Here is a 27789-nt window from a genome sequence, read left to right as displayed (position 1 = left end):
AATCATTAGAAAGTTCTTCCTAAACACAGCGAAATGCTTATATCAGGCTGTTGAGATTAGGAAATTTTTTCTTCTCTGTTTTTGAAACTGTCGGTAGTAAATTTTAAAAGGACTTCAAGAGGCTGGAATCATGAGCCAAAATTTTTATTATCATTTTTTTCATTATAAAAAAGAAAAAAAAAAGCCTCTTCCTCTGTTGAACCAAAATCTGCTTTCCTAAAAAAAAAAAAAAAAAAAAAAAAAAAAAAAATCTGCTTTCCTGTAACTTCCACCCATTAGATCTCAGAGCCCTTGGAGTCATACACAGAATAAATCTACAGCTTCCTCTTCACCATGAGCCCAGTAATGATTTGCTGACAGTAGACAAATTTCTCTGGGGATTTGCTAGTCCCCTCACTATTCTCACCACTCTTTCTCTGGCTGTACTTTTGTTGACATGTCCTTTGAAGTGTGATGCCTCCATTGAACGGAGGACCTCAGGTGTGGTCTGACCAGTGCAGAGTAGCACAAGATGATCACCTCCTTTATTCTGGACGTTATACTCTTATTAATACAGCCCAAGGTCACAATACTTTTTTTTTTTTAAAGATTTGTTTTTTTGATGTGAACCATTTTTTTTAAAGTCTTTATTGAATTTGTTACAATATTGCTTCTGTTTTTTGGTTTTTTGGCCGCGAGGCATGTGGGATCTTAGCTTCCCGACCAGGGATCGAACCTGCACTCCCTGTATTGGAAGGCGAAGTCTTAACCGCTGGACCACCAGGGAAGTCCCCACAATACTTTTTGTAACAACCAAACCGTGCTTTTGACTCATGGATCATGAAGAGTTTTCATTTATTCTAAAACCCTCTAAGCAACGTCTCTCACTTCCTACGGTTGTACTGTTACATTTTGGAATTCAAATAGGTGACTTCATATTTGTCCCTGTAAACTTTGATTTTGCTATAGTGAGTCCAGCCTCATGACTGGTATATATCATACCAGCCTCTTGACAGCTCTACGAATTCTTTTTCTGTCATCTCACATTTTGGCTCTCTCTCCCAGCTATGCGTAATTTTCAAATTTGATCTAGTGACATTAAAACAGAAAGAACCCTTTTGTGTGTGGTCGTTCAACTGCTTAAGAATCGCTTAGAATCCCCACATTTCTTTATATTGTCCCAAGAGTATGGTGAGAGAACGTTTTATTGAACTCCAAATACATTGTAGGGGTAGCATTCTCCTCATCTGCCCATCGAGTCACCCTATCAAAGGAAATGAGCTTGAGTGGGGAATGACTTGTTTTTCCTGAATCCATGCAGAGGCTGAGTGATCTTCTCTTCCTTTTGTAAGTGCTCACCAATCCTCCTTTTAATCATTTGTTCTCGAATCTTGCCTTCAATCAATATTTAACTCGTTGATCTCAGTGACACCACAGCAGTGTGCATCCCTTTCACCCTCCATGGGGTTTTCAAAGACATCACCAGTTGTCCTGCAACTTGAGCTGCAGGTCATCATAATACCCTGGGCTGTTATTGACCTAAACTATGAGATGGAGTTGCTCAGAGCAGCTAAAGGCTCTCTGGGACTAGACTGCCTTGAGGAGCCTCTCTCTGGGGCTCACTTTGTCCCTTTGACTCTGAAAATCCTTCTCTTTGCAGAAGAGAAGGAACACAAAGGTTGCCTAGGAGGTTTTGATTCCTCTCTGTAAAACCATTAGCAAATGAAAAAGGGCGCCCCATCACTCATCTGGTAACACCCAAACTCCTCAGCTGTTATGAAGGCCTCCACAACCTACCTTTCCAATCTGATTTCCCACCGTTTAACTTGAACCCTCTACTTCGGTCAAGTCAGTTCCCTCACTGCTCCTCAAGCACATCTAGACCTTATCTCCATGCTCTGGCTGAGGACTTTCTCCCAATTTGGAATGCCCACTATTCCACCCATCTACCCAGATCTCATCATAGCCTTTCTTGCAATTTCTGTAACTCCTTTAACCTTTATCATACAATTGAAGTCACAGAGATTATGCATGTCACTCATTTGATCATAGTTCAGTTTTGTCTTCCTGACAGTATGCACACCAAAAGGGGTATGTTTTATCCCTCATGGTATATAAACCAGCACAGGGCCTGGCCTACAGTCCTGATAACCATCTTCACTTCCTACAGAGATTTTCCACAGTGACCAACCTCTGGCCCTTCACACATACCACAAGTTCAGATCCCAAGATAGCTGTGTCCAGCTCCTCAAAGGACTAATATAGAAACTAGATAAATCTAGGGATGCAGGCTGGACCTGGTCTAGGCACTAATGTTTTTTGCAGTGTGAAATCAAATCTAACTATACCCTCAGCCCTTTCAACAAGAACCTGGGCTTTCTTAGCTGGGCTCAGGGCTGGCGGTCAACAAGGGGGCCAAGAACACTCAAGGCACCCCAGGACAGCACTGACTGTCAATTAGACTGAAACCCTGCCTGCCTTGGAGGTCACTCAGACCTTTTGAAGGTGTGAAGACCAACTGTAATCTCTCACTGATGGGTCCCAAATAGGATTGGAGCTGGGTTTGCTATGGCACCTTGAGTTCTTAGAGGAGAAGCAATGTCTAAATCTTCCCAACTAGAAAGCCTCCTAATTTGGAGGTACACACACACCCCCCATAAGAGGAGGCCCAATTTGGTAATATCTGACATGGAGCAATGAAAGGATCATGACAACAAAGACTCTGAATTGATCTAAAATGGTCACGTAACCCAGCCCTCTCCGCCTTCAGGAAGGTGAGCACCATGGCTTCCCTTAGTCATTCACTCAATTTGGCAATTATTATTGAGGACTTACTACGTGCCATGATCAGCTCCTATCTACAGCAAAGTTTTGCCGTGTGTTTAACAATCTTTTCCCCTCTATCTGTCTCAGAAGAAATGGAGAACAGATCACCAGCTCTGTCCTTATTTAAGAGTTACATTTTTGAAGATGGTATAGCACACTTGTCATATAGTAGGTGCTCTACAATTATTGAATGTTACTTCATCAGCTTCTTCCTTTCTAAATTAAAAAAAAAAAACCCTAGTCCTTTGGCACATTGTTTTTGCTCTTCTCCAGACCCTCTGCAGCTTTTCTACATATGCTGAAAATGTGTTGACCAAGGGCAGACCCACGACTGTTTTCAAAGGCCTAACCAATACTAGGTAGAGTGGAGAAAGTTGAGGAGCATGAGAAAGGTCATATGTTACTGGACTGCATTCTAGATCTGTTTCTAACACTGTGACATTGTGCTTTTCTGAGCCCATTTACCCAATTATAAAATAAGTGGGTTGGACTACATGACTCTGAGGTTACTTCTAATTCTAAAAATTCGGATTCTGATTACTTCCCAGGGATTCCATCCTAAATTTTTGTTATGATATGCTAGTATTTATTTATTTATTTATTTTGCAGTACGCGGGCCTCTCACTGTTGTGGCCTCTCCCGTTGCAGAGCACAGGCTCCGGACGTGCAGGCTCAGCGGCCATGGCTCACAGGCCCAGCCGCTCCGCAGCATGTGGGATCTTCCCGGACCGGGGCACGAACCCGTGTCCCCTGCATGAGCAGGTGGACTCTCAACCACTGCGCCACCAGGGAAGCCCCAATGATATGCTATATTTGAGTTAGTTTTGGAAAGAAGGAAGGAAGGGAGTGAGGGAGGGAGGAAGAGAAAGAAGAGGGTGGGAGGGAGCAGGGAGGGAAGAGAAAACCAGTTCTACACTACGGACTCAGACTCATTCAACTCGTGACCCACCCTGCCAGCCTCCCCCCAGTTCTTTTTTTCTTTTTTAACTAACCTGGGTCAAGTCAATCATTGCCCATCTCTCTTGTCCCCACGTACCATATTAGTATACTAGTCCTCGATTTTGGTCTTTGTACTGCCTTGTGTTTGTCCCCTCTGAACATCATCCTGTTGTGTTGGTTCATCTCCCTCATTTTGTCAGGGTCACTTTGAAGAATTCTATTCCTGGTTTCTGAGGTGTCAGCAACCCCACCCAACTGTCACACTTGATGAGCAGACTCCTGGTTCAGTCCTTCAAGTCACTGAGAATAATACGATACCATAATGCTAACTCTGTGGAGCCCATTGAATCTGTCCCCCAGGGTTGACAGGGAGCCACTGATCACCATCCTGGAGAGGAATGCTCCAAGAGCCCCAGTGACCTCTCCAATTTTAATTCATAGACCAGGAAACCAGTATCTCTGGGGAGGAGAGGGCCCCTGCTCTGTCAGTCACCCAAGGCCAGGGAGTCCACATATCTGATGCTGCACTGGATTCAGACACGAAAAAGAATTTCAGCACGTTAGAGGGCAGACCTCCTCCCAGCCCCCAGTCCAGGACGAGGGCAGGGTGGTGGCAATGGTGGCAGTGGCAGAGGCAGCGGCGGGTGGTGGCGGCGTCAGCAGAGTGGTGCAGTGAAGAAGGAAGTGTTTTTTTTTGATGTTTCATTAGGAGGCCCGAGGTGCTGAGAGAAGGCTTCAGCTGCAGGAACCCAGAGCGTGGGGGGGGGGGGTAGGGGGGTGGGGACTGCAACCTGATTAAGATTGGAGAGGCCTTCGTGAAGGGGGCCGGTAGTGTGCTGCCCAGACTTGTATCAGCTTAAAGGCACAGGATGCAGAGGGAGGCGCCCTGCCAGGAGGTCTGTTGGGCAAGGCCTGTGCAAGGGAGGCAGGTTGGGAGTGCTAACTGGATTTTTTATTTTTATATCAAGACACTGTGTTTAAAATTTTTACAAAGGACAAACTCCGTGGGTTTCCGTTAGTGTTTTAAGAACTTTTCTTTAAAAAAAAAAAAAAGCCAACAACAACAAAAAACACCACCTTTTTGAAAGAGAAATGACAGACACAAAAGAGACTCTGTAAAGAAAATGGGGCGAACTTCTGATAGCATTACCCCAAGGGCAGAGGCAGAACCCAGATTGTACCCAGGGCACCGATAATCACATGGCCTCCACAAAACCTCCTTCACCAAATTTGCAGTCCCCTGCCTGGTCTAGCTAGGCCGATGCTCCTGGCCTCTGGGGGACGCAGGTCACCCTGTGGTCTCTGCAGCCCTCCGCAGAGATACAGAGGTGGCTGGCAAGTTGCCCCCTAAGGCCCTCCAACCCCATCCAGTGAGAGCCCCTTCCTCCTTCTCCCCATGGTTTTGCTGGAACCTGTTTCTTGGGGGCCATGTTCCTTGGTCGGATTGTGTGAGCACTGGGAGTTCCAGAGCCAGAGAGACCTGGGCCTGGAGCCCTCCCTTCCGGAGCTTCTTTGCACCCATCGGTTGGAGAAGCATTTGTTCCAAAATTTTTTTTAAAAATCAACAAAAACAAGACCCAGAAAAAAGACCAAGTCTGGGGGAGAAAGAGCTACTCTGCTCTTTAAAGCTCCCAAGTCTGGAGTTGGTCGGTGGTGCACATCCAAGAGAGGTGGAAGGCGAGCACCAAGGGGGTGTCCAGCTGGTGCTTCAGGCTCCCCAGTAGTGTCTGTGGTCAGGCTCGGGGAGCCGGCTTCAGCTGCTGTTCCACGGGTCCTCAGTTCCCCAAGGACTTGTTTGCGTCCCCACTTGAAGGGTTTGTTCAGGTTTACTTCCTTATTTGTGTTGTTGCACATGCGGGTGCATGCCCACATCTGTCTATGTTTGTGCAGGTGGGTCTGCTGTCGGGTGTGGGTGCGTGCGTATACATATATGTCTGTGTGTGTGTGTGTGTGTATGTGTGTGTGTGTGTGTGTGTGTGTGTGTGTGTGTGTTCGTGGATCCGGGAGGGACAGAGCCGGGATATATGCTGTGCTCTGGGCTGCAGCTATACCCGGGTGGTGGAGTGTGAGTGGGGCAGCCCGGTACTGTTGAACCCTGCGGCAAAGGTGTTATAGGGGTGCAATGTCTGCAGCCCCACCAGGGAGTTGGGGATCATAGTGATAGTGTTGGGGGTCATGAGTGGGATGTCATCAGGGGAGCGCCGCAGGGTCAGCGTGTAGTCGGGCAGTGCAGTGAGGCGCAGGGTGTCATGGGGGGGACCCGCCTCACACTCATGGTGGGTGGGGCCCAGCTGCAGTGCTGCCAGCTCCTCCTCCGGAGCAGCTCCCAATTCAGGAGCCCCGGCTCCCCTCTGAGGGCTGGGCTGCCGCAGGGGCTCCTGACGCCGCTTGTCCTTCCGATAGTAGAGGGCAGCGAAGGCCAGGACATTAAGGAAGAGGAGGGAGGCCCCCACGGCGATGGTGACGCTTAATTCAGTGGAGTAGTCACGAGGGTTCTCCACCAGGAGCGGCCCTGCATCCTGGTCCCCGTTCCAGGACCCTTGGGCATTCTCATTGCTGTAGGCAGGTGAGATGGCTGGTCGTTTGGTGCTCCAGGTCTTGCCATTGGGCCTGCGGGTGATGTGGGAGCTGTGGGTGGTATCCGGGGGTGGCACTTTGGTGGTTGTGGACGTGTAGTGGAACATGTCATGCAGGTTGTATAGGTGGGGCACCAGGTGTTTCCAAAAGGCCACCTTTGTGGCACGGTAATGATCGCGGACCCTTGGCTTCAGGCCGATGTGAAGGTAGAGCTGGTCTCGGGGATTGTATTTGGACCAGGCCACTTCCTCAAAGCGGTTGGCCTTGGTGTGAATGAACTTGGTGTCCTGGGGGACCGGCTTGTTGGGATCCCTGAAATACCACATGGAAATCTGGGGTCACCACTCTACCTAGACAAGGAAAGGGTCCAGGATTCTTCCTCTCACACCCAGCCCTAAACCCCTTTCCCAGTCCAAAATGTCCCACCGTTTCCATCTTTTTCAGGGTCCTTCCCTCTGTCCATACCCCTGTTTGTCCCCAGGCCTTGAACTCCTATTGCCCGTGACATCATGGAAACCATTTCATCCTTCCCTACGCCCATCCTGTGAGATCAACCTATAGGACGCTTCTTCTTCTCACAAGCTACAGAGCACCCATCAATCTTTTCAGCTGCCCAATTTTTCTGAGCGCCCTTTAAAAGCTCTTTCTGAATGTACTTTATTCCCACTTCACATGGCCTCCGACCATCTAACCTTGAATCCCATAGTTCTGCCAGTAACTCTCACTCCTGCTCAATCCTAATGCTGAGTTCTGAGCCTCAACAAAATTTTTTTACTTTTTTTTTTTTTTTTTGCAGTATGTGGGCCTCTCACTGTTGTGGCCTCTCCCGTTGCGGAGCACAGGCTCCGGACGCGCAGGCTCAGCGGCCATGGCTCACGGGCCCAGCCGCTCCGCAGCATGTGGGATCTTCCCGGACCGGGGCACGAACCCGCGTCCCCTGCATCGGCAGGCGGACTCTCAACCACTGCGCCACCAGGGAAGCCCAGCAAAATTTTTAAGGGAAGGAAATGGCATGAAAGACTAGAAAGGGGGACGTAGGAAGAGGGATGAAGGGGTTACCAATCAAGATTTGGGGACTGTCTTAGGAAGGGAGATGATGGAAGAGGTTTGGATAGAGGAGCAGAGGGGAGGGCATGCTGGGGTCCCAAAGAAGAACCCCCGGTTTCTCCTTACCCGGTCTTGGCAAAGTTGGTCCAGTAGGTCATGACGACAGCACTGAGCATAACGTCATTCTTGGAGAAGTTGCAGGGGAAAAGGTCAGTGGGGCCTACCATAGGGACACCGAAAACGTAGGGTACTTCATCCCCATGAGCTGCGTCTGACCAAGCAGGCTTCATGAGGCTCTGGCAGTGATGGTAGAAGGCGTAGAAGTAGGTAGGCGAGCCATAGCGGGCGTGCAGATCAGCTGTCACCACTGAGGGCTCCACCCACTGGTGGTCAGTGAAGAGTGCCACCAGTGTTTTACGGCGGGTCTCAGGATTGTCACGGTCTGCCCAGTCTGTGTACATGAACTTGATGGTCTCCCGCAGGGTGTCCTTACCCTCAGGATAGCCATACAGATTGTCCACAAAGTTGGAGACTGAGTAGTCAAAGTCAGTGCCAGAGACACCATCTTCAGGGTCCACCACCCCTTCCACAAACTTGAGCCCCTCACCCTGGTTGACGCCTAGCATGATGTCATAGTTGAGGAACTCGCCCTGTTCCATGAGAATCTCCGGGTCATCAGGAATGACATCACCGTCAATCACGGGGCCAAAGGCCACATGGTAGCGGGCAGGCTGGATGTCCTGCTCTACCAGCTCCTTGGCACTCTTTTGCCGAAGACAGTCCACCATGTCGACGGTGTCTAGCACGTTACAGCCTACCTTGTCTGCCAGCAGGCTGGTGTACTTCACTGGTTGGTAGTTCACAGCCCAGCTGGACAGAGCAGAACCACTTTGGATGATGGCCCTCTGGAAAAGCCCTATAGAAAATAAGCAGCACCAGGTCAGATCTGTCGTGTCTCTCACAGCCTAAGCCTCCCTTGCTTGTCCCTGAGGGACAGATCGAACACCTCCTCATTCCTTTGTTACTGAGGCTGCCCTCTGGGTTGAATGGACTGCAAAGGACGAGTAACCCTTTCGGCTGGAATGATGGGTTAGGACCAGAGGACGGGTTGTTGGGCTCCTTTCCTGACTGATCCCCTGCCTGCTTCTTGCTTCCTTGTTCTGGGTGATGGTTGGTAACTTGGGGGTTAAGGAAACACCAGGAAGAATTAACCCCTTGGGTCCCAGACATCAGCTTCCTTATGCTCCCTCTCTTTATCTCTCCTTGTCTTCCCCTCTTGCTTCCTGCCCAGCTGGGCCCAGCTCTGTGCCAGCACACCACCAGGGAGCTGGCGCTTCCACCACAAAGGGGTCTTTTTCATGAGAGATGAGAAATGCAGACAGGAGAGAGCCTCACATTCTGGGAGTTTAGGGAAAGATTCCCAAGGGCAAAGGCCCTATGGTCTGAAAGTCTCCAGGGAACGTGCCCTCCCAGGCTGTAACCTCCACAGACACTTTCCTTTTCCCGAAGCTACTGATGCCTCAGATCCAAATTTCCCCCTAGGTGAGAGGGAACCAGTCCCCCAAACTCAAAAAGTAGATGATTCTTCCCCCCTAGGGGAAAAAGGTATCATTCTCTCTCTGGCCCCAACATTCCCAAGTAAGGGAGAACCTGGCCCTCAGGTGCACAGTTCTGTTCCTCTAAGAGAAAGGGAGTTTACGGGACTTCCCTGGTGGTCCAGTGGTTAAGACTCCATGCTCCCAATGCAGGGGCCACGGGTTCGATCCCTAGTCAGGGAACTAAGATCCTGCATGCCGCATGGTGCGGCCAAAAAAAAAAAAAAGAGAGAGAGAGAGAGAGAAAGGGAGTTTGCATGGGTGAAAAAGAGAGGGAGAGAAATATAGATGAGTACTTAAGTGAGCCTCACTTTTTGAAAGATTATTCTCCATTAATCAGTTACAGAAAAACAGAGAGAATAAATCTTTTTTTTTTAGATTTTTTTTAAAAAGTCTTTATTGAATTTGTTACAATATTGCTTCTGTTTTCTGTTTTGGTTTTTTGGGCAGGAGGCATGTGGGATCTTAGCTCCTGGACCAGGGATCGAACCTGCACCCCATACACTGGACGGCAAAGTCTTAACCTCTGGATCACCGGGGAAGTCCCAAGAGAATAAATCTTAAAAGCAGCCAGGTCTCCAGGGACACAGGCCCCCTATGAGACAGAGAATAGCAGCACACCAAGAAAGGCCTTCTCCTCCCAGGGAAGTAGTCCCTAATCAGAGGAGGCACCGTTCCTCTTTCCAAACAGAGGCACCCTCACAACTAGTCACTTCACCCTCCTTGGTGGAAAAAAGGAATTCCCGTTCCTGTACTGTCACCTAGAAACATATTCTAAAGGAGGGATGTACATCCAACATTCCCTACATCCCACCTTAGTCTCACCTCATGGAGTCCCTGGAGGGATAGAGACAGAATTTCTAGGTCAGAGAAGGTGATTTTTCTCCTTCAGAAAGACAGGCCTTCTTCAAAGAGAGACTGCATGTCTTTCTGTTAGAATATCACTAACTCATAAGGTTGATTTCAGTAATAAACCCTGTCCTCTCTTACGGCCTTCCTCATCTTGGAGAAGGACACTTATTTTGGGAAGATCTCTTTGTGAGAAGCTCATCTTTGCCTCTCAGAGGTAGAAAGGGCTCTTATAGTCCAGAGGTGAAGAGAATGAAGAGAACACTTCCTGCTGAGCAAAAAAAAGGCCCTATTTGGCCCCCTTGGAAGGGTCACTGGCAGGGGGACCCACAGCAAGGAGAGAGGTTTCCCTTCGGGCTAAAAATGAAAGTCTCCCTTAGAGGGGGCTGTACAGCCCGGGGGCGGGAGAGGTCTGGTCTGGAGTCTGATAAGAGCTCGACATCCCTCAGGCAAAGCCCACCCGCAGGTTTGTAATCCTCACTTCGGTCCCATCTCTGCCCCCCCACCCCCACCCCCACCCCCGTCAAGGGCAGTTCCCGTCTTGCACAGACTTGTTCTTCAGCGAGAAAGGCAGAGAATGTCTCTTACACCTAAAAACTAATTTCCACTCTAGAGCTCTACCCGAAGTCATGTGTCCTTCCCACACGGAAAGATTTCCCCCCCGCCCCCGCCCAAAAAGAGCCGTTGTCCTTCAGAGAGAGACATTCTACTCCCACGCTCCTCAATAAGACTCCCACATCAGGAGAACATTCCTTTCTCAAGATGTAAATGGGATTCTCTCCTTCCCTCTCTCACAGTGGGAGAATTACATCTTCCCCTCGAGAAACATTTCCCTTCCACTTCTCCCCAAAGGGACACCGAGCTGGCAGGTGAGGGCTGCTGACTCCCCTGGATGCTCCTGGGACATGGAATTGGGTACCCTGGAGCCTGGAGGGACTGGGGCTCAGGGTCAGCGGCCAGCACTTGTCTAGTTCCTGTTTCGTTCCAAGAGCTACTCACCCTCAGAGTGATGCGACAGCGTGAGGAGGCTGACACAGGACGCGCCAATGCCCGAGCCAAAGACGGTGATACGGCGGGGATCACCACCGAAGAAGGCGATATTCTCGCTCACCCAGCGGAGGGCCTGGATTTGGTCAAGGAGCCCATAGTTGCCCTTGGCGGCCTGATCGCCAGTGCTCAGGAAACCTGGATTCAACAAAGGGCACGAGGACAGTGAAGGTGGAGGGATGGAGGATTTGGATGACGGTGACAGTTGGGGGCATGAGGACGGAGGATGAGCATGCAGCGCAGCTCTTTCCACCCAGCTAGCATTAACCATTGCTCCTTTCTGCAAGGACCAGCGCCATCACTATAGGAAGGATCGGCTTCCTACCTCCCACCCATTCTCCAGTTTGGAAGGTGAGGTCTCCAAACTGTTCAAAAGGGATGCCTCCAGCTGGGAGACTTAAACTGCAGGAACTGCAAATGACCAGGACCCAGCATCCTCTGCCCTGATGTACCAGCCAGGACATTACCCTAGCACCTGGCAAGATACAGTGGAAAGAGCAGGGACCCTGGAGTCAGTTTGGTTTGAGTCCTGGCTCTACCACTTACTGGCCATGTAGCTTTAGGCAAGTTATTGAGAATCTCTGGGCTCTAGTTTCCTCTTCTGTAAAATGGGGATAAAATACTTCAAAGGGTTTTAACAAGGATAAAATGAACATAAGCATCTCGAATATGCTCAGCACATTACACATCTATAGTTACTTCTCGTTCCCCATCCTTCTCTCTCTGGAGGAAGTGAAGATCCCAAGAGGCTACAATTCCTAAGCCTTCCTTGCCCCTCCTGTCCAAGTTCATCCATTTCCACTTCTTTCCAGGGTCTCGGATGCCCCCTTCTCTTCATTCTCACGGCAGGTCCTCACTTCCCCCTCCTCCAAGACCTAATGAATCGGAAACTCTGGGGATGGGGCCCAGCAATCCGTGTGTTTAACAAGCTCTCCAGGTAATTCTGATGCCTGCTAAAGTTGGAAAACCACTGGGTTAGACCATCTTTTTCCTCTAGTGGAGAAATGGGGAAGTCAGTGCAGTGCGGTTACCACAGAAACAGGTCTTCCTGCCCACCCACTGGGATTTGCTGCTGAGGAGACATGTCACCATGGAGACTACCTTCCCACCCACCTGCTGGGATTTGCTGCTGTGGAGACTTGTTGCCATGGCAACTACCTTCCCGCCCACCTGCTGGCTATCCCACAGAGATGTCCTATATTCCCCCCCACCCTGCTTCCATTTTAGTCTGATCTTGCTGCTTCATTTTTTCTCTCTTCCCTGATCCTTAGTCTCCTTGGAAGGCTCTATCTTCTCCTGCCCTAGGCTTTTAGAAAGGTTCTTTCCAAGTGGGTAGCTGTGGTGCTCCTACACATTGGAAACCTATACCTGGGTGAGTATTTTTTGACCCCACAGTTAAAAGCTCATTTGTAGCCCCTGGGATCAACTTTGTGGGAGGCCATGTTTGAGGAGGCTCCCTCAGCTCACAGAGAGTTCTCTGACGGTCCTGGTAGTCCACGGGCAGAAGCTGACCTTAAACAGACTCAGGCAGGCACAAGACCCCATCACTGTCTTTCTTGAGTCCTTTTGTTTCTAGTTTCTGTAAAAGAGCTCATTTCACCCTCTTCAAGTGTGTTATTAATTTACCTTTGGTGCAATTAAGTATGTAAAGTACTTAGTTATTCCTCCCAGGACCTAGTCACAAGCCCTCTTTAGCCCCAGGTTCCCGATGAGGAAATGAGAAGGAATTAGAGAAAGCCTGAATGAGGATGAACGGAGGAGCTCTTGTTCCTCTAGACAAGAGAACCAGCTTCTCCTTTGCCTGGCTCGTTCACAAGCTGAAGTTGCTCCTGCAAGTCTTAAAGTATGCTGACCAATATCCATCCCGGCTGTCCAAGCCTTGCGACCCTCCAGCAAAAATCACTATGTGTTTCTCTTAGCCTGCCTGTCCTCTCTCCCTCCTCTCTCCTTCCCCCGTTTTCTCTCTCCCTTTTCTCTTATTTTCGCAATAGCAGACTTGGCTTCGGTCTTTGCCAAGGTATCGTTCAGTGAAATGTGTCAAATACGTCTGTCCTAACCAGCATGAAGAGCCTGCATTTGGGTGCAGTAGATTTCTCCAACATGTACCAATTCCCTGGGTTAGAAACAAAGGTCTGAAAGGGCTGGGTGGAGGATTTGACCATCACTCTCTGCTCCCTCAGATCCCACAAACCTCAGGATAAGAGGCACTGAAGCCTGTGGATGACGTCATGCCAACCATCCTACTACAAGCGTCCTGCTTGAAGTGCTCTATCCAACAGGCTCAGGCGGATGATACAGAAAACGTCGCCGACCACAAGCACACAAAAACCTGTCAGTCTGGGAGAGCGATCACTCGCTACTAGCTCCCCAGTAACTCAGTCACCCACAGAAACCATGTGAGAATGAGGGCTGAAACACCAAACTCCATAAACTGTTAGAGCAAATCTGAGCCAGTCTCCCTGGGCCCAAGTTTATACTGCAGTGCATGGTAAGCTGCTTGTCAACAGAAGACAGGGGAATCTGGCACATTGTATCAAAACCAGGTATCTGTGTCACCCAAGGCTTGACATTTATCAGGTTTTCAGTTTGCCTGAAGGGTACCTGAGCAAGAATGTAGGATTAAATTCTGAAACCCAGAATAAAACTCGGCAAGCCCCTACTTCCTCAGCCCCAGGGATATCCACGCCCTGTATCCTGCTGGGGTCCCTTTCTTTTGTTGGTCTCAAGCCCAGTGGGGGCTTCTCCGATTATAGCTACCCCTCTGCCTTGGATGGGATCCATGGAATAGCCTGAGATATTCTCCAAATACATGAATCACCAAGATGTCTAAAGAAGCACCTTGGAGGAAACCGTCTGCTTGGGCTCAGGGCTCAGAGAAGCTGGTGGGAGGGAGGGTGAATGAATGCATATAATTGAGGTCCAAAACTGGCCACCTGTTCTGGGATGTTTTGGGAAACAAAACAACAGAGCCTCAGCTCTACAGCAAAATCCCCAAGATTCAGAGACAGACCCGTGTTCTAAATCTGGCGCCAAGAGACAAAAACATCTTGAATGTACCCAGAATCCAATCAGCGGCTTATTGATTACATTTGTGTTCCAGAGCAGGCACTAAAGGGTACACAGGAAGTGGTGGGGAACTTCTGGCCAAATCTCAGTTTATGGCTCCTTCTGAGGTTTGGGTAATATTAGTTTGATCATTAACTATTTAAGCTCAAAGAATAAAAATCCTACCCCGAGATGTGCTGTTCTGGTTATCCAAACGAGAGGAGGTTATAAGGTGGTGGTGGTGGGGTCTTTTAACCTGAATTTCGTGGATGAGTTTCAGTGGGACCCATGAAATAATTTCTGTGTGTGTGTGTGTGTGCACACACATGCATTTTTTGGGGGAAGAGTCCATAGCTTTCATCAGAATTTCAAAGGGGTCCAAGACTCCCCAAAAGGTTAAGAACTTCTGATACACAAGCTTAAAGATTAGAGCAATTGAAGGGTTGTGAAGTAATCAGCAAATCAGGATATCATAGGGAGCGCTCGCCAGCAATAATAGCCTTCCGTGAAGCCCACAACTCCCAACTGACACTTCAAATCTTGAGTCTCTCCTCTGTCTCCTTTCCGCCTCCTTTCTGTGTGTCACTCGTATCCTCTTTTCTCTTTCCCGTCCTTTCCTTCTCTTCCTTATTTTCTCCTCTCTTCTCCCCCGATGCTCCACTCTCTCTTTTCTTTCATTCCTACCTGGTCCGATCATTTGGAACTGAAGCATATTCTTAGTATTCTCCGTGCTTTCCATTGATCCTTAGAGACTGGAGCTTTGTGTTGATAATTTTTAAAAGCAACCGAGTTGAATATTTCCTGTCACCCTCATTTAGAAAATAAAGTAACACAGTTACTTCTGGCCTTCAACAACCATGCACTTGTGCCTGTGTATCTGTGTGCGATTACATTTGTATACGCATTACTCTTCAGGAACTATGCAGCCCAAGCGTGTGGGTTTGCAGCCACCTTCATGGTACCATTTTTACTATCAGAGACTCAGATCCCCTTTCTCAACAGGACAGAACAGTTTACAGAACAGAGCCTTGCCATGATGTCTGTGGCAACTCAGAGAGACAGAGGAGCAGTGGCAGAACCATGAAACCCAAAGCCCACTAGACTGTGGAGAGGCCAGGGAGACGCCCTGCATATGTCACACCCAGCATCCAGATGCCGCTGAAGGGAACGCAGGCTCCACTTTTTTCTGGGAATATCATTTCTCTCATCTGAACCCCCAGAAGGTGTCTTGCTATCCCACATAGTATTAAGGGGTAGTCAAGAGAAGATTGCCTTTCCGTGTACGTGGATGCACCCAGAAGTGAAACGCATTTCTGGGGCCTCTGGGATGCCAACTGCCAAAGCCACATACTCAAAAGCAAATTAAAATAGGGTCCTGTCAGCCGACAAGCCCTGGAGTAAGCCGTGCCTAATTGCTCGTTCAGCACCCAGGCCTGCAGACCTGAGAAACAGCCCAGACACCCACTGGGACTCAGGACCCCAGCCTTCCGGGCAGGAAGTTGGCTTCTTTGTGCCACTCCAGGGCTATGGGGCCGCGTGTGCCCTCAGAGGCCTGGGTGAGCATCCGAAAGGGAGCAAGGCCGTGTGTGCTTGGTCGCCCTCTCTGAGGCACTTGTTTACCTCAAGACCTTGGCCACAGTTAGGCATTAACAGTTACCAAGGAAGGCACAGGGTAGAGGGACAGCGTAAATCACCAAAATAAGCATGTGGGTGACAGAGTATGTGTGGGGAAGGGGATATGGGTGTGTATCAGGAGGTATTTGGGAAGTAAGTGTGTGTGTGTGGGAGGAAGATGGTGTAATGGGTGGGAGTGTATGGGGATGTATGTGTGGAGAGAGTAGAATAAATGTGCAATGTGTGTATGTGGGATATGTAAGTGTGGGGTGTGCGTGAGTGCGTATGCGTGTATGGATATAGATGACCAGGTGTGGGGATATGGATGCGTGTATATTCGTGGGGTAGGAATATGTAATATGTATGTATTGGACATATATATGCCAGATGTGTATAGGAAGAGTGTGTGTGTGTATGTGATACGGGTACGTGTATCGGGGCCTGTGGGTGTGTGTTTAAGGGGGGATGTGTAAGCGTAGTGCATGGGACGTGTACGTAGATGTGGAAGCAGGGATATGAGGGGTCCGTGTGTAGTATCTGTGTACTATGGGCTGGGGAGGTGTGGACGTGCAGGTATGGCTCCCACATGTGTAGGGAGGGGAACGCTGGTTCGTGTTTGTGTAGGGAAGGTGAGGGACATACGTGTGTGTGTGGCTGTTGGAGGAGAGGTGGAAGTGGGGTGTGTAGGGGGACGTGGATCTGCCCGTGTATGTGTGGAAGGAACATTTGTGTACATTTAAGGTGTATATATGTGGGGCTTGTGCGCGGATGTGGACGTGCAGGGTGTGGGTCTTTGTGTAGAGTGTATTATGGGGGTAGAGGAAAGCGTGAGTGTGGGGGCACTTGTGGTGTATGTGGGCACAGATGTGGATACAGAGATGTGGAGGGAGAGATACATGGGAACGTGTGTGTGTGTATGCGTCCATGGAAGGTGAGAGAAATCTGTGTAGATGTGCGGTGTGGATGTGGAGTGTAGAGAGGCATCTGGGTATGTGGATATGTGCATCAGGGAGACTATACGTGTGCAGTGTGTATGGAGTGGTGGGGGAATGTGCATATATGTGAGGGGGTCTGTAGATGTAGATGTCGGGGTCTGTATGTGTATGGGTATGTATGTGTGTTTGGGGGGGTGAGCGAGAAATAGATGCATGCTGGTGGATGTGGGCAGCGTGGACGGTGGACATGTGAGGGTACGTGGGTGTGTGGATATGTGATTGGCTAGAAGGAGTATCTGTGCATGTGTGGGGTGTTTAGGGATGTGGGGTGGGTGGGTCGGGATGAGGCTAGGACACCAGAAAATGAATCGACTCTACAAAACTCAGCCAGGCAAAAGTCTGGAACCAGAGACCTGGCTGGAGACCTAAGAGAAGGTGTGAAGTTTGAATTGAGTTTCCAGTGGCATCTCAACATTCCAGGAACGGGCCTAGGGACACTGTGGGGAAGCCCCGGGCAGTTGGGTAGGGGCTATGGGATAACAACATTGTGGCCATGGTCATTAGCACCAGCTAGAGAACCAAGGCGGCCTGTTCTCAGCTCCTCAGCTTTCTTTCCTCCCTCCTTGAGAACCCAGGCTTCCTTCTAGGCACCCAGCAGGGAACCATACCTAGCACTCCAACCCGATAGTTGAGGGTGATGACGATGACGTTGCCATAACTGGCCAGGACGCTGCCGTCAATCATGTTGCCTGTCCCTTCCATGTAAGAGCCTCCATGGATGTAGACCATGACAGGCTTAGCGCCACTGTCCCGGATGTCTGCAAGGAGAAGGGGTGAGACACAGGCTGGGTAGGCTGCCCTTCCTCCCCCACCCCCGCCAGCCCTGGGTGGGGGGGTGTGGGCAGCAAAGCTATCCCAGGTGCCAGGACACCACCGCCATCTCTGAGGGCAGGACTCATGGGGCTGTTCAGCCCGGAGCTTGAGCATCAGCCAGAGAAAGTTGGACGTCGGTGATGCTTTTAAAGACTCTGGTTTCAAGTGCCTCCCAGTAGAAGGCAGCCAGGCGTTCCTGATACAGCTAGGTCTACAGAGGCCGTGGCTGGGCCCTGGGGGACAGGGGGAGGGAGGAAGAGAAAGGGCAGGTCCCTTAGCTGGATCAGTGAGTCCCTGCCCCGGGCACCCAGGAGTCCTGGGACCTGACATGGCTTTAGAGAGCAGGGGCTGGGGAGCCCTGAAACCCCCAGGACTAGACCAGTTACATGGAAATACGGCCATTGGCAGCAGCTGGCCCCCCAGTGCAGACAGAGACAAGAGGGGCGGGAATAGGGGGTGGCACAGGAAGAGAACAAGGGAGAATGTGGGGACAGGGGAGTGAATGGCAGAGATGGGGTGTGTGTGTTGTGGCGGCGAGAACCTCACTGACATGGTTTCTCAGCCACGTGCTCGTTTACCCCATTCTCCCCGGGCATCAGGCAGACTTAACTGGAAACACTGGGGATGGGGAAGAGGTGGGGGCAGAACTAAGGATGAGAGAGCCTGCCCCCAGGCAGCTTTAAGATGAAGATGGAGCCTCCGCAGAGGCCACTCAACGAGAGACCTTTAAGCGGCTGCTCCCAAGACCCGAGCAGTGCGGCGACAGGGCTGGGCGGCCACGAGAAGGCTCCCAGCCTGATCACCTCGACCTGAAGCCTCTCGGCCTGTGAGCTGGACCACACTCTGCCGCACTGGCACAGCCCTACCAGCCACCAGTGGGCCCCCCTGAGCTGTGTGGCCCCCAGGCCAGGTCTGGGGCGTGGAGGTAGAAGAGAATGCTCTCTGCTGCCGAGCAAACACAACCTGTTTTCCTGAGGAGGAAGGAAGACTGGTTCAACCGTCACCCAAGGATCTTATGCCATCCACTGACCGGGCTGTGGCGTCCTGGCCTCAGCCCGGTGCTTTGGCCCAGTCCTTGTGGCCCTGTCCTGAACCTAATGCAGCCCCTGGCCCTGAGGCCATCTCTCTCTTTCTGGGTGAAGGCCAAGGAGGTTCTAGGTGGCGCTGTTCCCCAGGCCCTGTGGTTGTCACTGCCTCACTCCTCAGTTCAGCATCCTGCTGGGCCCCTCTTCCAGGAGCCAGCCTCCCCGCAGAAACACAGGGGTTCCTCGCCATTCCGTTTCCTCTGTGCCTCTCCTCGCCCCCGCCCCCCTCAGTCCTGCTTTCTCTCCACTCTCGCTGCTGCTCAGTAGGGGCAGGTGCCCGTGAACCACAGAAGATGGGGGAGGAAGCTGTCTCTGGGCAGTGGGGACCGGGGCGAGGAGGATGCCCTCCCCATGGCTCTGCTCGTGGTGCCCTGTTCCCGCCAGCCGTGTCCATCACCCTGGAACTCCCAGTGGCCGACCAGGCCAAAGATGGATGAACAGCCCAACGGCCTCATACAGGAACAGAAACACACCAACGGACGGACAGACAGACAGACGGGGCTTCTCCCCATCGAGAGGGGGAGGGGCTCTGTGCCATGCACCAGCCGCCACGCCCTGCAGCCCCCAAATACCTTCATCTTCATCCCCGTCATTATCCGCTAAGTCCTCGCCCTGTTTCTTAGCGCCGGATCCTGGGGACCAGACACGGGGAGACACAACAGCACAGAACAGAGAACAAAACAGAGAGAGAATTCAAAAACAGCATGACTGCAGTGTGGCCCAGCAAGCCAGCTCTGGGCCTGGGCCCAGGACAGGCAGGAGGGATGGCAAGAACTGAGGGAATGGGTGGGCTGAGGCCCAGACCTTCATCAGGATGACAGTGTTGCAAGGCCCCTGCTGTACTGGCCTCCCTGCACCTCTCTGTCCCCAACAGCCTGTCTCAACCAACCACCTTCCCAGTTAGGAAGGAGGTAGCAGCTGGTGGGCCAGGGCACAGAGCCAGAGGCCCACTCAGGGAAAGGACTTCTCCTGGGTGGAAGGGGCTGCACGTGTGTACACAGGCAGGCTGAGCTGGAGAGCAGAGGCAGGCACCAAAGGTGAGAGGCAGCATCGCCAGCACGTGTAGATACGGATATGAGCTGTTAAGGCAGAGCCAGGGACTCCAGCCCTGAGCTATTCGGGCCCAGTGGGCAGGCTCCAGCTGGGCCTCAGCTGACCCTGATTCCCACAGGAGAAAATGGGAGATGAAGCTTTCCCTCCGGTCTTCCTCACTGGGGCCTGCTCTGGGTAATGGCAAATGGGGTTCCTGCCCACAGGAACCAGGCCTGAGAGCAGCAAGCATTGCTCTGAGATCGAAAGAGAGCCAGAGAGGGAGGGAGGGAGAGAAGGAAGGGGAAAAGGAGAAAAGGGACATGAGAGAGAGAGAAAGAGAGAGAGGGGGAGAGAGAGAGAAAAAAACAGAGATAGGAATAATGGTAGCAGCTCCTACCATGTACCAAATGGTTACCATGTGCCAGACACTCTACTTCTGCCTTACTGTCTGATCCTTACACCCCACTGAGGGAGGGACTATCTTTATTCCTGTTTCACTGATGGGGAAACTGAGGTTCAGAGAGGCAAAGTGACTTGCTTAAGATTGCACAGCTAGGAAGTGCTAGAGGTGAGATCCAAACCCAGGTCTGCTTGATTCCAAAGCCCATGGTCTTTCCACTGCACCATGCCACCTTTCTGGGACGGGGGAAAGGGAAGGGAAAAAATAAGTCAGGAAAGAGGTGGAGCATGGGGTGGGGTGGAGGGGAGGGGAGGGAAGGAGAGAAAAGAAGAGACCCGAGGAGAGAAGAGAGACGTTTAGGGCCTGGGTGAGCTATCCCCAATTCTCCTTCTCATTCTAAGGAGGTGAGAAGTTCATCATGAGAACGGCTTTGAGAAAGAGGACCCACCGCCTGGGTGCTTGTCAGTGTGTAGAAACGGAGGTCATTCTGTTGGCACCCCAGGGCTTATCCTCTTGTCTAAGACGTCAGATACTCTCGGCCTGGAGGCAGCAAATAGCCCTCTTTCTCAGCTGGTCTGGGTTCCCTTACAGCTATTAATCACAACAGGAGCCGCCCTCCAATTACAAAATGGCTTTTCAACCAGGGCAAGAGCCCAGCCTGAGGGGCAGAAACTGCCTCCGGCTTCCCGAACCTCCCGTGGCGCCTACCCTCTTAACACCTGACGACGACGGTGCTGCCCTCAGAAACCCTGTGGGACATGGGGCGTCATCACCCACACAGCAGACAGCCCCCCGAACGGCAAGGAATCACCCATCCCTAAACATGAATTCCCTCCAACTTGATGGGGGTGGAGGTTGGGGGACAGGGCTTATCTTCCCCAAGAAATCCTTCGCTTCCCCTGGACCCCGACTTAGAAGATGCATCCCGTTTGCCCCCCTCTGGGAATGTCCCTGGGTTGCTGCCTTGTCCCAGCTTCCTCCTTACAGATGCCTTTGCTCCCTCAGCTTAGCACTCGCTGAGCAACTCCTTGCTGCCACGCCTGTCCCCCACCCCCGGGCCAGCTCAACCACCGTCCCCCAGCCCAACAACTGTGCTGCGGCAGGAGCCCAGCCAGGCCAGCCCTGCCTGCCCTGCACACATCACAACCCTAACCACCTCTGGGGACGGGTCTCCCCCGAGAGGCAGACTTTTTAAGTCTGTTCCAAATGGCCAACAGGCCCTGGATAGGGAACTCATTTGAGCAGCTAAATGACCAGATGCCCTCTCCCACGCTGTCTGGAACCCACTTCCCAGCTCGGCCTGTGGGGCTTAGCTAAACCAGCTGAGTTTCAATGCTAGGCTAGGAGTTTCCTCAGAGTAGCGATCAGGTCTTCAGTTATTTCTAAATCTTTCCTCCACCTCGTATCCCTCCACATCCCAACAGCACCTAGCACGTGACCTTGCCCATAGTCAACAATCACGATTGGTAAGTGTTTGAACTTGACTGGAGCGTCCAGTTGGCTCTCTAGCCAAACTCTCAGGACTGGACTGGACTGGACTGCCCTAGGCTCTTACTGGTGCCCTGGGGGATCATTGCTCCTAGGAAATGGTTAATGTCATCGCCTCCCCCTCTGCCACCCTGCACCCAAGTAAGCAAGTAACTAGTAGCAGTAGGTTTAAGAGACCCTCTTCCTGAAATCTTTTATATGTTAATGGAATGTTAAGACCAGAATAGTCCCCTACCGCCTTCAGATGCAGAAACAGAGGTTCTCAAAGGAAAAGACTTGTCTGAGGTTTCACTGTGAGTGAGCAGCAGAGCTGGGACTCGGTCAGGCTTGTGGCTCCCAGACCCATACTCTTTCTGCGGCACCGCAATGCGTCTTCATTCGTGCAAAAACATGTTTACTGATTGCCTTCTGAGTGTGAGGTCCTGGGCTGGGTGTGGGGAGGTGGTGTAACGCTTATCCCCAGGGCAGCAGACCTCACTCAAAGCTTCAGTGAGCATCAAAAGTGCAACAGGCAGATCGCCGGGCTCTGCCCGCAGAGATTCTTACTTAGTAGGGGGCGCTCAGTCCCAGGAATCCTGACGACCCCACTTGGGGGAACCCCGCCCTATGATTTCAAAGGAAAACAAACTCCAAGCTTGCCAAAGGGTTGTAGGGACTAGGCTGTGCTTTTCCACTTGTTCCTTAGTCTTACTGTTTCCAATTCGGTTCAACCCATCCACATTTCACCATTTGTTTCAGAGTAGGGGAGGTGGGAAGGACCAGATGGGAGTTGCCTCGCATGCTACAGTGGAAAGAACACGGCCCTGAGGGTCAAGAGACCCAGGTTATGGTCCAGGCCCTGCCACAGACCAGCGACGGGGCCCTGAGCAGCAGCAAGTCACTCCCCTGGGCCTGTTTCCTCATCTGTAAAATTGGGATACCAATTCCTGCCTCATAAGCTTCCACAGAAGTGGGAGGGGGGATTTTCTGAGGTAAGTATGCAAGCGCTTTGCAGAAAACATAAAGTGGTATTTGAACAGGAAGAATTATTACACGGGTGGAGGGTGACAGATTCCTCCCGGAAAGAGGGTCAGTTTGCAATTCGGGATCCCGTGCCTCCTTCAGAGTGCACAGTTCCTGGAGACCCCCAAGGTCTGCCACCAGGCTAGCCCGGGTCACTCAGCTAGGCCCTGGCCGGAGGTGGTGGGCGGGGGTGGGGTGGGTGGGCAGGGTTGCTACACTTGGCTACAGTTTGGTCTAAGCTCCACGGCTGGAGAGTTGACTCTCGACTTTCAATCCGGGAAAGAGCACGGAAGGATGAGCTGGTGGCTCCCTCACCAGGCAAAGGTCAGAGCCTCTGGCTCCATCTTGGCGGCTTAGAGTTTCTCCTGAGGTGTCCCAGAGGGAACCACTGGCTCTGTCTTTGGCACACACTTTAGGGTGGACTTTGGGGCTGGGAAGGTTGGAAGAAATGGGGTTGCTGCTTCTGCTCTGGACCTGCCTTAGGCCACCAGAGCCTCCCTGAAGAGCAGCCGGGGCCCTCGGATGAGATGGAGCTTATGCTTGCTCACCGACCGCCCCCTGAGCCTGGGCTACTTGAAGGAAGGCTGGGTCCTCGGGGGCAAGGGCAGGTGGGCAGGCAGCCCTCCCTCTCTCTCTCTCTCCCTCCCCGCCGGCTCGCTACCTACCTCCTTTCCTACAAATTTTCTTGTTGGGCTTTCGGGCGCATTCCTTGGAAATCCGCTTTACTGTAAAATGAATAAAAAACTAAAAAATAACAGGAGGCCTCTGCCCAGGGGCATGCACCCGCACCCCCCCAGGCCCCAAGAGCTGCTCTGCAGGCGGCACGTGGCAGAGAGCCTGTCCCACCATCTCCTTGCTTCTGTCACTTACCTTAGTGTGACCCCCGCGGGAGGAGGCATCAGCTAGTGAAAGAGGAGGCACCTGAGCACTGCCCACCAGGCTTGCCCCCTGCCCCCCTCACACACCCAGCTCCCTTGGCCACACACACCTACCACCTCTCTGAGCAGGTGGAATGGCAACAGGGGGGCCTGGTGGCGCCAGCATCCTCCCGCGGGCAGCTGCCAGCAGTGACCCATACTCCCCCAGGGAACCCCCATCCAGCACCTGGCCCTAGACCTGTCAAAGCTCTCAGGCCTGGCCAGGCCCCTCCTGGTAACAGTGTCACTCACACATGGGAGCTCAGACAATGCTGGGAGAGGAAAGAACAGGGAGGAGGAAGGGGGAGGCCAAGCAGAGTGATGGTTAGAAGCATTTTCACAGACAGACAGATGCATGCAGCAGGGCACACCACCACATGCCAGCCACAAACACAGCGGGGCGGGTGGGAGGCAAGGAGGGCACAGTGCCTGGCCGCACTCACCATCCTCCGTGGGCACATAGACGTTCAGGTAGAGGCAGTCTTCGTTGGGCTCCTGAATGTAAGTAGCGACGATATCCAAGTTGGCCGTGAACCAGACAGGGAGCATGACTTCGGGCACAGCTGTGTGGATGTTCTGGGGGCACACTGGGGGAAAGTGTGTGGCGTTCCGGATGCCCGACCACGATGGGGGTGGTTCAGGGGGCAGGAAACGTTTTTCGCCGATGGGGGGGGCTGCGTAGGGCACCCCAAGGTATTGGTCCACAGGCCCCAGGATCTCACTGGGCAATGGTACCCGGGCACCCCTTAGCTTCCCAAAGTGAGTATTGACTGTGGGTGCTGGGGCCTGGGTACTGGCCCTCAGCACCAAGCTCAGGAACCACAGGGTGAGGCACAGGCTCCGGCCAACTGTGGGCTTGGGGCTCAGGGACAGCGAGGGCAGGCCAAGCCGCAGCCACATGTTCCGGGCCGGGGGACTGGCAGGAAAGGCAGACTCCGGGGTCACAGCATCAGCCCAATAGGCAGCCCCTTCATGGCCACACTGACTTGAACCTCAAAACTGAGCTCTCGAGGGACACCTACAGGTGCCCGGCAACGTAGAGAGCAGGTCTTCCGAGCACCACAGCTTCAGAAAGGGGACTCCCTCAGGGCCAGACAGGCCTGTGGAAAGAGGGAAGTATGCGTCATCCAAGATGGTCGCGGAGGGCTATGGAGTGGGTCTTTGGGGCCCTGCTGCTCTTGGGCTACTCTCCTACAGTTAGGAGAGGTTTCCCATGCCCGGGGTTCCAGGGACCCTCAGACGATCTCCACTGCCAGTCAGAGCCACTTGCTGTGTCCGGGCCATGGTTGGAAAAGCCAAGGGGGTCGACAGATTGACAATTGTTGCCACTGCAAGTTGCCAGTCCCCGACTTCAACTCCTCAGCCAATGGAGCTCATCGGGGTCAGCTGGAACCAGAGTAGCATATGGTAGCAGGCGATGGGAGAACAGGAAATGGATCTGGGCACGCTGCGTGGACACTGAGCTCCTAGCCCCCCAAGACCCATGACCCCACACAGGGACCTCAACCTCAGGAGACGGTAGGATTGTGAACCTCACTCCGGGACTAAGGCAGAAGAAGGGAACACAGCAGATAGGCAAAGGGGCCCCCAGAGAGACCCCATCTCCCTCTGGCAGGGCAGGGGGCAGGACAGCCATTCACCAGAGTCCCCAGACCCTCCTGTACATTTCTCAAAGCCCTCACTGCTCCCACATCCTTAAGCCTTGGTCCTTTCTGTCAGCTATCTCTAATTCACGTGGGGTGCCAGAGACTGAGGCAGAAAGCGTTCTGCCTAGCACCCTAGGCATTGTTGATGCTCAGCCAGTGTAAAATAAACAGCAGAGTGCGGGGGACACACACTCAGAGACTCATAGAAATAAACTCACAAACACTCAAAGAGGGAGTGAGAGAGCAAGCCGGGACCACAGACACCATGATGTTCACTCACAGAGACATACAATCCAAACCCACAGAGATCGCCTCATATAGTCTCACATTCTGAGACAGAGAGCTTCACAGAGCCAGAGACTCACAGAGAGATACATTCAGAGACACACGCAGAGACTTACTGAAACATAATCACACACACATCGCATAGGTAAATATCCAGAGACACATGCAGCATAATGGTGACACATAGGTGGAGACAGGAACAGAAACAGCAACACACTCGAGGCACACAGGCCTTCTGACAAAACAGTTGTACAGTCAACATATATACACAGGCACACACAGACACTTCCGCATGGACACACACACACACACAATTTAGCTTCCCCCTATTTCTCCCGCCTTCCAAGATTGTGGGCCTGCTCCTTTAAGAACTGGCTGAAGGGGTGGGGGGAGGGAGATTGGGAACGCCCGGCAATCGGCCACCGAGAGAGGGGAATGAGAATGTGTGTGTGTGTGTGTGTGTGTGTGTGTGTCGTGTGTGTGTGTGTGTGTGTGTGTGTGTGTGTGTGTGTGTGTGTGTGTGAGAGAGAGAGAGAGAGAGAGAGAGAGAGAAAGAGAAAAAGAAGGAGGAGGAGGAGGGAGGGCGGGCAAAGCGACTAAAGGGGTGGGGGCTCGGAGGAAAAGGGGAGCAAAGTATGGGTGGTTAGATCCCAGACGCTGCCCAGAATGCACCCGGGTGGAGGGGAGGAGGGGACGGGGAAGGAAGGGGTAAGGGTAGGGAGGTGGGGCAGGAGGGAGTGTGTGTGTGTGTGTGTGTGTGTGTGTATGGGGGGGGATAGTCCGCAGCTGAGTTCACACAATCCCCCCATTCACTGTCTCCATGGCAACTCCGGGGCACAGACCGCTCATTCACACGGCTTCCCCGCCAGCAACCCCCCCACACACACATCATTAACCCCCTCGGTGCCGCCCCTCCCCGCAAATTCCATTAACCCTTTCGGGATGCCTCCCACTCCAGTAACCCTTCCGCACCAAATGCCATTCTCCTTTGAGTCAATTTCCTGCAGCCCCTCCCCCCGTGAACACCTAGACAAATCGACCGACCCCCAAACGCCCTTTGTACCCTAGGACCCACTGTGAGTCTTCAAGGCCAAGATCTCCATCCTGGTCCAACTTGCAATTTGGGAGAAGACAAGGGGAGGCGGCAATGCCGGGGATTAGAATGGCATCTGGGGGTACTTTCTGGGCTGGAGCAGTATTGGGCTAGGGGCATTGTGCAGGAATGGACTGGTGTCAAGAACTGCAGTATTGGGGGCTATGCGGGTTCGGAATGGTATTGGGGGACGGAGCTGCATTGGAATGGGGGAGGATAGGATAAAGGCCTCCATTGGGGGGGGCTGCAGAGAGTGGGGGAGGGAGCCTGGCTGTGAGATGCTATGATGGAAGAGAGATGGGGCTGCACTGCGGGGGAGGGGGGACTGGCAATGTACTATACAGGAATGGGGCTGGGGGCCTTCAGGAGGGATATTTTGATGAGCATGCGGGCCGGGCTGTGGAAATAGAGGGACCATGGGCGGGAGGATGATAAGGGTGCGGGATTCAGGGAGGAGGTGGAGGAGAAAAGCAGGGGAGGATTGGGGGGTCAGGGGTGCTGATGGAGAACGTGGGGTTGAGATGGATGGGGAGCACTGGCTGGGAAGTGGAGCACCCCAGGATTGGGGGGGGATAGGATCAGGGCAAGGTATGGGCAGCTAGAGGATGAGAGACCGGGGCAGGCGGCCTCACCTGTTCCCCGGGCTGTTGCGAGCGACTGAACCGGGCCACGGACCACCCATATCGCCTCCAGGCCAAGGGCTCCGCACCCGAATCCCCGAGATCTGCTCTCCGGCAGCCTGGCTGCTGTGCCCGCGCACAGAGGGGGCGCGCTGCGCGTGCCCGGACACGGGGGGGCGCGGTCCCTGCCATTAACTCCTTTTGTGCCAGAGATGGCTCAAGTCCTGGGGCATGGCCCAATTCCTCCCAGGCTCAAGCACGCTCTCCTCAAGCTCTCTCCCCACCCTCTCTCTCTCACACCCCTCAAGTCACAGTCAGGTGATCTTCCGGGGCAGCTAGTCCAAACTTTACGTGCAAAGCTTGAGACCTTGAAACAAAGGGAGAAACTGAGGCACTGCCTGCAGGAGTCCCCAGTCACACTCCACGAAGACCCACCTCCACCTCACTTGGCATCCCTCACCTCTCCTCAGCACCAGCACCACTCAAGCAGCAACCAGGAGGTGTGTGTGTGGGAGGGGCACTTTGCCCTCATCCTGTCACTTTCCCAAAGGTCAATGCTGTTCCTTTCTGCTGGGGCATGTCACACTCCGGCTGTCAGCGTGCCAGTTGTCGGACCACTTCAGTCTCTCTCCTCCAGATCTGGCTGTCTTTGTGTCTTGTGTTTCTGTGTGTAGTGCACCTGTCCAGTTTCAGTAGCCCCCCACCCCAAGCCCCTCTGAGTGTCCCTTATCCCAGCAAAGCCTCTACCCCTATAGCTCCTCAGAATGTTTCTGTCAGGATAGGACAGGGCAGAAGAAAGCTTTAATCATGTTCAACTTTACCCTGTCGGGGAGTTCCACTCCTTGTGTACGCAACTCTTAAACTTGGTAAGTCCCATCTGAGCAAGGGCTTCATG

At 52.5% G+C, this 27789-nt stretch overlaps 2 protein-coding genes across 4 annotated transcripts in view; both read right to left on the bottom strand.

Annotated features, from left to right (window-relative positions):
• GJB1 (gap junction protein beta 1) overlaps positions 1 to 7606 on the bottom strand; it is a 45369-nt gene extending 37763 nt beyond the window's left edge. Inside the window, exon 1 of the mRNA XM_033439094.2 lies at positions 7495 to 7606. The gene's annotated coding sequence lies outside the window, so the exon portion shown is untranslated. The remainder of the gene's footprint in view (positions 1 to 7494) is intronic.
• NLGN3 (neuroligin 3) lies at positions 557 to 27260 on the bottom strand. 3 transcript variants are annotated; one of them, XM_004275758.3, is made up of 8 exons: positions 26907 to 27260; positions 23694 to 24350; positions 22999 to 23058; positions 18984 to 19043; positions 17122 to 17271; positions 10812 to 10997; positions 7495 to 8284; positions 557 to 6633 (listed from the first exon to the last, which is right to left on the bottom strand). In XM_004275758.3, the coding sequence occupies exons 2-8, from the start codon at positions 24148 to 24150 to the stop codon at positions 5790 to 5792; spliced, it is 2547 nt and encodes an 848-aa protein (XP_004275806.1). In that variant the 5' UTR covers positions 24151 to 24350; positions 26907 to 27260; the 3' UTR covers positions 557 to 5789. The 3 variants fall into 3 exon arrangements, with proteins under 3 accessions (XP_004275806.1, XP_004275807.1, XP_004275808.1); XM_004275759.3 differs by lacking the exon at positions 22999 to 23058; XM_004275760.3 differs by lacking the exons at positions 18984 to 19043; positions 22999 to 23058 and having other exon boundaries at positions 26907 to 27259.
• Between the last annotated feature and the right edge of the window lie 529 nt (positions 27261 to 27789).

The sequence above is a fragment of the Orcinus orca genome, chromosome X, assembly GCF_937001465.1.
Source record: "Orcinus orca chromosome X, mOrcOrc1.1, whole genome shotgun sequence".
In the NCBI taxonomy this organism is placed as follows: Eukaryota; Metazoa; Chordata; class Mammalia; order Artiodactyla; family Delphinidae; genus Orcinus; species Orcinus orca.
The sequence above is the reverse complement of the archived record's forward strand: the minus strand, read 5'-3'. Positions and strand labels throughout refer to the sequence as shown.

Coding starts and splice junctions, on each gene's coding strand:
- NLGN3 (XM_004275758.3), bottom strand. CDS start 24,150: ATGTGGCTGCGGCTTGGCCTGCCCTCGCTGTCCCTGAGCCCCAAGCCC. Junction 8,285..10,811: donor GCTGTCGCATCACTCTGAGG/GTGAGTAGCTCT, acceptor TATTTTCTATAG/GGCTTTTCCAGAGGGCCATC. Junction 6,634..7,494: donor ACCAACTTTGCCAAGACCGG/GTAAGGAGAAAC, acceptor GTGGTATTTCAG/GGATCCCAACAAGCCGGTCC.